Raw genomic sequence first — 8,324 nt, forward strand, 5'->3', positions numbered from 1 at the left:
ATCAAAGAGAAAATAATGACTTTTTGTTTGTATTCCAGACCAGAATTGTTAACAGAAACTCAACTGAAGCACGAGGTTCCTCCTCAACCAGCTTGTGACACAGGTAGTACAGTATCACACTTGCTTTTGACCGGTTTTCCTGCCACTGAGCCAGTTGGTTGAGAGATGATCATTTTCTTCTAATTTCAGTAGAGTCAGACTGCAAAGACAACCTGGCAGAAGACGCTGGACCTGCATCCAAAAGGCCTGGTTTCTCAGGTAACAACTTATTCCAGTTATAGTGTTATAGTGCAAACCTAGCTCTGCAAAATGTGTTAATAATGGATACTTCGCAATATATGGTATATGCATTGTTGGTTAATAATTCACTTTAATTGCATTATATTAATAACTTGAATAACTTTTTATTTTATCAAAACATCCACAGAAAGCTGTATTTAGAGAATATGTTTATAGACACACAGTAAAAAAAACATTTACACAATGCAGCTTCTATAAGATCAATATGAAAAATATTGCAGCAATGGCTAACGAGCAATGTTTCATTCCTGGATGAATAGTAATCTGTGTGCTGTTGCTCTTTTCACAGATAGCTTAGAAGCTAAGCTTTCCCGAATCGACTTGGCGAACACTCTGAGGGAGCAGGTCCAGGATCTGTTCAACAGGAAGTATGGTGAGGCACTGGGCATTAAGTATCCTGTGCAAGTGCCTTACAAGAGGATCAAGAGTAACCCCGGCTCAGTGATAATCGAGGGCTTACCTCCTGGCATCCCCTTCCGGAAACCCTGTACCTTTGGCTCACAAAACCTAGAGAGGATACTGGCAGTGGCTGATAAAATCTCCTTCACCATTACGAGGTAAAGCACTAAACTATGCAGTGTTTTTTAAAATAAATAATTTGGGAAAAATGTGATTTTGCAATCATATTGTCATGTTTTAAATGTATATATTTTCTGCCTGTAGAACTTGGTTTATAATTTATTATGTCACAAACTCAAACACAAACTTGACGAAATTGCATAGAAATATATTTTATAAATAATATGGCTTTAAAATTGGCTTTTAAAAATTGTTTATTTGATTAATCTGTAATAAGCTTTTTTGTCAGAATCTTATTCTTAATGTGTGCTCATGTTAAATAAAAAAAAAATCTCACAGTACATCCAACAATACATGCAACATGTTTTGATAAAGGCAGCATATACGTAATAATCAAGTCAACATAAAATAATACTGATATCAGTTTACAATTAAAAGACACAGAAAAACTGCCAAGGACACCCAAATGGCTATCTGTGCTTACAGACTATAGAGTATTGAATTGAATGTATAGAATGTCAGTCAGTTACAGATGCTGAAAATATTGTTCAGTAAAATATTAGAAATATGTTTAAAAATTATATCACCATTATCGAAACATTATATTTTGTGATTTACAATTATCATCAAAGAAATGGTTTAAAAAAAATTTGGCACCCAAAAGCAATTATGGATTACAATTCTATTTGGAAGGAGGGTAAAAGTTACGAGGAACAATAAATGATTACAAATTTAGACTGGTATGCAGTATGCACAGCTTTTGGTCTTATTTATTGAGCTACACATACTGAAATAGTGTGAAAGTTGTGGCGATTGTCTTCTTGTAGAGTTATAGATGTTGCTTTTGTTCACCTGCGATAATCTGTCCCATGCAGCTTGAATATCCCTGCATATTTTTGAGGTGGGTGGATGGTAAAATGTGGATAAATGTGGATAAAATCTGGAATAGGTCTAGCAATGCAGCTGTGTCTTTCAGGCACCAGTATCCAGACAAGCATTGTCTTGTTGAAATAGTTTATCATTATTAGTTTATAAAAAGTAGGTTCACTGGTTGGGCTAACATAACAAATAGTGGATCTTTGTGCTGACTGTGGTGCACCAACACATGGGTTCATTAGTTGTCTAAACCATAGGCTGTGTATAGCTGGACAGAGCATGGTCTCTCAAAAGTGAAGCCACCACAGGTCGGGCGCCCCCTGCTGTTCGGTTGCAGAAAGCTGTGTAACTCCACCCATCCCCATAGGTTTCAATGGCAAAACAGACAAATTTCAATCACGTTTTTTTTTCCAATATACTGTAATTCTACCTCCATTATTAAAATGTAACAGCTAGTGTAACCTCTGCTTATATTGTTAATTGTTTATATCCCCACAGAATTCGTTTTTTAAAACATTATTCAGCTCTATTCAAAAAGGTGTGGTTATTGTAAAAGGGCTGGGTTACACCTAGCCGGGGTGGGACCAATGACTGTAGGTGTGGGACCATAGACTGTGTGAGCTCTGTGGAGGCAGCCCTCAGGGGCGGGGTTATTTAAATGAGTAGGCTGTCTCTCCACAGTCTTTCTCCCTCCTCTGGTCTCTACTGCGCAGACTCGGGTATCAGGATCGCCAACATGGAGGAAGATTTTGGCTTCATTTTCATTGAATGAATGGGAACGACGACACGGCGTCCATCTTTTTTACAGTCTCTGGTCTAAACTAAGACAAAAGTGGAACTCATCACTGAACATGACCATTCACACAAAATATATTTTCTGGGTGCAACTATTTGTTTTTGACCCTACAAAAATATAGTAACGAACAGAAAGCTCCAGTTTTCAAATGCTGATTTTTTTTTCTATAGCCAGCATGGGCATGTGTGATGTTCAGCTACCCTGGTGGCAGATTTACTGTAGATAAAGCCACAGTCTCTGAATGCATCTCAACCACTGTACAGATACTTCCTTGTAGAAAACACTGGAGAGAAAATCAAATCCCTAAGCTTTAGCTGTAAAAGCAAGCAGAGAGTCTCTCCAGCATGAAATATATAAGGGACTTTGGACCGTAAATCTTAACTGCTGTTCGAATATATTAAACATTATAAATGAGAAGTGAGTTGTGGGATAATTACCTCATCCGATTCCACTTAATGTCTCACATTATGAATCTTGACCCAGACATAATGAACAACACCTACTGAGGGAATTGTGTTCTCACCACACAGAATGAATATAGCTTCACTGCCTTTTTTCTCTTTACAGGCCTTTCCAAGGACTTATCCCCAAACCAGGTATGTACCATGATCTCTTTTCTATGTGTATTATAACAGTTCACTGTTAAGAATATAATGAATATGGTTTTCTACATTTGTTCTCTTTGTTAGCACCACGAAGAATCACCTTATTAAAGAAGGCATATGCCTCAATAACTGGTGAGATTTTTATCTGACCTCTGATTCATGACCTCATTCTCTTTTCATTCTGTATAGAAATTCTATAGCTCAGTATTGTGAAGCACTGATAGCGTCTTTTATTCATTTTTTAATAGATGAAGAAGAGGTCAGTCGCATGGGAGAGAAAGTCATTTTACGGGAACAAGTGAAAGAACTGTTTAACAAGAAATACGGTCAGTGGAGATTCTATTATTCATCTTTTTTACACAGTATATGCTCTTATAACTTAGAAGTAATATTTGCCTTATGGAAGTATATCTTATTGGTTCCATCTGAGATGTGTTATTGATACATGGTGTCAAATATCGATTTTTGATTTGGTATTTCAGTTTTATTTTTTTATTTTTCAGTAAGCTTATGTTACACAGTTCAAAAAGATTTTAGTGTAGCAAAAAAACAGTTTTACAAGTTCGGAATAATGCTACACTTGAAAGTGTATGTGTGTGTCTATGTGTGTTAAAGAGACACAAGCAAGCTAAGCTGGCCACTTTGTTGTACATTAATTCAGAGTGGTTGTCAAATTGTTTAAAACTGAAACAACTCCATAATTTTGTGGTATTTACTTATTTAAGAGTATTTTATCCTCTTGCTGAAAGGTATCGTAGGGAATTGTGTTACTATATACCAAATATTGCAGAATCGCACAGTATTGTGATATCATCGTTATCGTGGGCAACATATTGTGAAGTGCCCAGTGTACCCCTAATCTTTATTATGACCTCTAGTATGATGCAACTGTCTAAGCATTGGCCTTTTCATCAGAAAGTTGCAAGTTCCTGTCCCATTTATTCCATTACTTCCATCATCTTGTATTCAGGAGAAGCTCTAGGCCTGGATCGATCTGTTGTTGTTCCATACAAGCTGATTCGGGCCAGTCCGGAATCACTGGAGGTTTGTGGACTTCCAGATGATATCCACTTCAGGAACCCCAACACCTATGACATAGTTCGATTAGAGAAGATCCTTCAGGCTCGAGATGACATCACCATCAATATCAAAACCCCATTACAGTAAGTCAGCAATTGTTTAAGCTATTTGGATAATGTTTAGAAGCAAGGATTATGTGGGCAATAGCAATATTATATCATGATCCATACAAAAAAAATTCTGATGCACAATTCAATTTAAGATTTTTATTCTAAATGTGCTGCATTTCATGTGATCTTCATAGTGCAATATGTAGTTTTTCAGTGTTTGTATGTAAAGATGCAATATACCAAAAAATTTATTATTTATACAGTTAATATTAAAATAATTATATCATAATGATATCGTCCCTAATTCAGACTTCTGACTGAGAGACAGCTAGAAGGGACTGGGTTGGGTAACAAGTCCTCCACACTGCTATAAAGTTTCATACTAATGTTTTGCCATATGATCATGATCACTTTGTATAAAAACAATAAATATACAAATATAACATAAAAACAACTACATTTACATTTAATTCAATTGGTTTTGGTTTGGCCAGTAGTTTGAACAGAAATACTCTACATATTATGTTTTATGAATAGGTTAATTTCTAAAAAATAAATTAAAGGAATAACTTTATCAACAATGGTTATATTTGTTTTTTATTGATTGTTTTTTTTTTTATTATTATTAAAAGTGTATTGAAAGGTGTCCTTAATTATGTTTTTGTCGTTCATTTTAAACAGTTGCCAAACATTTGGGAAAATCATCTGTTTTTGCTACTACACTATACAGTACTTATTGGACTAAGCTGCTTTAATGTCTTGTTTAGGTGAAAGCATGTGTGTAGTACATTTGATACATTTCATACATCTAAAAAAAAACTTTTTTCTGTTTAGGCCTTTTGTACAGCTTTGTCCCCAGACCAGCAATACAGGTAGGTTTACCTTACTTGATTTGATTATTTATCAAATATTGGAATCCCTCCTGTATACAGCCTTGTTTGTTTTTGGATGCACCTAGTCAAATTGCATGTAATTATTATTTTTCTTTACAAATGTAATTGTTCACTTAACAGATTCTCTATAGATCCTATTTATATCTCTATCCTTTTTGTTTTCACTTCAAAAATCAACAAACCATTGCACAAAACTTTAAATTCATGCTATGTTATTTTGCTCATTTTCCTGCAGAAGGGAAGGAAGTGTCAGTCAATAGACGTAAACGCAAGCGGGTCCTGGAAAGCAGTCAAGCGACCGCTCCCTCAGGAGCCGACCCTGCTGCTCCAGCCAACCAGATTCCAGTGATGGTATGGAAAACAGCCAGTAAACAGCCCTGCTTGTACCAGAATATTTAATTCTACATTATAAGTCAGTGATGTTAGTAGTTCACCCACCAGATTTTCTCCATCACCTTCCTTCAAAGAGTTACATGCTCTAAGTATCAGTAACATTTTATTTTTTATATTATTATTATTATTGTACCTGTAGTTCCACACAATCAGTATAACACCTTATAGGTGAAACTACATGATTGGATCAAAAATATGCATAGCATTTAGTGCTATTTATTGCAAAGCAGCTAGCTACTTCTGTATATGGACAGAATTAACAAGTAAGCTTGGCTTGAGTACAATGGCACAGGTAAGATCATTGTGCTGGCTAATTTCAGCCCTCTAAATAAAATGTTTAACATAAAATGTTGATGTATATGGATTTATTTATTCATTAATTATATGAAACTAGTTAGATTTTTGTTTAAGTGTCTGATACTCTGTTGTTCTCTTCCTGTAGCAATGGCCCATGTACATGGTGGACTACAGCGGAGTGAATGTCCAAGTTCCAGGAAAGGTAAAATACTAGTGGACCACCTCAAAGCCCCTCAGAAGAGGAAGAGGAATCCTGCGGGGAGGACGTGGTCAGACTGATATCCGTTATAAAAATCAGCTGTTTTTGGAGTGCTGTGGTTGATCTCGCAGTGTGACGGGGGACCTTTGTGTATGCTGGCAATCACAAACTCTTTGAGCGTGACGACAAACAGTACAAGGAGTTTCTCATTACAGTTTCAGGACGGCAAGTGCTGAGACGTGAATTTGCTGTGCAGTAACCTGGAATCGTTACTTCCCAGTTTGTCAGTGCTTTATTTTTCTGGAGAGGCTGCTTGTAAAAGGAGTGTTTTCATTTTGTTTTATTTTTATTTTATTTTTTTATGTTTGGTGAACAATGCTTTGCATCATACACTGGCAGTCATAAGCAAATGCTCAGTTACACATAAGAGCTTATAATATTTGTCTGTTACAACACATTTAAAAAATCTGGAAAAAAGAAATTCTAAAACATTTCTATATATGAGGAACATATCGTTTTAACGCTTGAATAAGGTGAATAACTTGCTGGCAGGAAATTCCATTTATATGTGGGGTTGAGCGACGTGTGTGAGCGTGCATTTTTATTGGAAAATTGTGGGTGAATATTGATTTTCCCTGTTTTAGGTTAGCAATGTAAACCTCATAGTTCCAGTTCTAAACTAAAGAAGCACAACTGGGCTACCAAGCATTTTGTGGTTTAACAAGATTCAGATCAGTTGTAAAGGAGATTTTTTGTTTAAGTATTACTTTAAGTGAGAGAAGTGATAGATCCCCTGAAACACATGGAAACACATCAAAAACCATTATCAAGCTCATTTGAGCTATTCAAAGTGACTGCCAGTGTAGGGTTGCCTTCTTTTTAAAGGCCTTTGAAACAATAATGGTTGACTGACACCCACACTGAGGACACAAGTGATGGATTCTGTTGGGAAACATTATTCCCAGACAAGATTCATTATCCATAGGATGCAAAACCTCGACTGGTGCTGAGGACGTACACATGCGTACTACTCTCGTAGTAACTGGTTCTTATGCCTAGCTAAATGTTTGTATTATTATTTATTTATTTATTTAAATAAAAGTAAAGAAACATGTATATGCAGGGAATGTAAACAAATCGGCACAATGCATCAAGTGCTGAATGCCATGACTGATAACACTAAAACAGTTAGCTACTGATATATTCCGTTTTTTATTTTATTTTTTTTCTTCTTCTTCTTCTTCTTCTTTTCGCTTCAGGGGTTCATGGTCCTACAGTGGAGCATCCTAACACAATAGCACTAACTTATATTCCAATGAAAGACTTTATCATTATTGTAGTGGTGTAAGTCGCTCCGACGTTCATAGAACGTGGAGGACAAGTAAGATAAAATTTGATGGAGACAACATCATGAATGTATTGTATGTAAAGGAAAGAATGGTATAATGTTATTCTGTAAGGACTGTCTCTGGAATTACCAGTATTTATATGCTGTACCTTAATGCCATTTAGGCCTTTCAAATAAAATGTGTTGCCTTGCGTTCATTACTTTTGAGTGTTGTAGTGCTTTCATGGTTCGATGGTATAATACAAGCTACGCTTTATTTATTTAACAGATTTGTTTTTGCCTCTCAGTGCTTAAAATATTTACTTTAATTTAAGGTCATTTTAAGGATTATGGTAAACTGCAGATATACTCATGCATTTGTATTTGCATCCTGTCCATTAAAATCATTCATCTGTCTCCACCTGCTGGTTAAGACTAAGAAACACATGAAAGAACATTCTGTACATTCTCTACACAAAGTACTGTATCAAACTAGAGACTACTTCAGCTAAAAAGACATAAAAAAAGATATAGTTTACAAATGTTTATCATCTATCTGTAGAATTATCTGTCATCTAGAAAACAGACTTGGTAGCAAAACACTCCAAGCTGCTGTACATCTGAGATAAAGTTAACATAAGTTATATAGCTATATGTTGGATTTTTTTTTCTTTTTTAAATAACACTGTTTCTAGATTTGTAGGACCATTATTTGATTCGATTTAATTTATTTTACATTTAATAAATGCAAATGTGATGAGTATTTTTTTGTCAGACACAAAAACTGTCAGGATAATGTTTCAAAATAAAAGTCTTGCAGCGTTTGAATTGAGAAACCAAAATGTAAAAATCTGATAGTTTTTGTTATTAATAGATATTTTGATACATTTATTTAATCTTGATTTATTTATAGCTTTAATAGAAGCTGAACATGAGTGCCTTTAAAAATATTATATAAACAAACTGACTCTTAATTGTATTAACGCTCT

General features: G+C 35.2%; 1 protein-coding gene across 4 annotated transcripts in view; it reads left to right on the top strand.

Annotated features, from left to right (window-relative positions):
- Positions 1 to 7,556, top strand: part of gtf2ird1 (GTF2I repeat domain containing 1) — a 32,452-nt gene extending 24,896 nt beyond the window's left edge. For 3 of the 4 annotated variants that reach the window (XM_007245252.4, XM_007245251.4, XM_007245253.4), the window contains exons 18-27: positions 39 to 103; positions 190 to 258; positions 590 to 857; positions 3,059 to 3,087; positions 3,181 to 3,228; positions 3,345 to 3,422; positions 4,067 to 4,259; positions 5,061 to 5,098; positions 5,355 to 5,470; positions 5,955 to 7,556. In XM_007245252.4, the coding sequence (XP_007245314.3) occupies positions 39 to 103; positions 190 to 258; positions 590 to 857; positions 3,059 to 3,087; positions 3,181 to 3,228; positions 3,345 to 3,422; positions 4,067 to 4,259; positions 5,061 to 5,098; positions 5,355 to 5,470; positions 5,955 to 6,023 (973 nt within the window). In that variant the 3' untranslated portion in view covers positions 6,024 to 7,556. The remainder of the gene's footprint in view (positions 1 to 38; positions 104 to 189; positions 259 to 589; positions 858 to 3,058; positions 3,088 to 3,180; positions 3,229 to 3,344; positions 3,423 to 4,066; positions 4,260 to 5,060; positions 5,099 to 5,354; positions 5,471 to 5,954) is intronic. The other variant, XM_007245254.4, reaches the window with a different exon arrangement.
- Positions 7,557 to 8,324: the final 768 nt, after the last annotated feature.

Source organism: Astyanax mexicanus, chromosome 1 (assembly GCF_023375975.1).
Source record: "Astyanax mexicanus isolate ESR-SI-001 chromosome 1, AstMex3_surface, whole genome shotgun sequence".
Lineage (NCBI taxonomy): Eukaryota > Metazoa > Chordata > Actinopteri > Characiformes > Acestrorhamphidae > Astyanax > Astyanax mexicanus.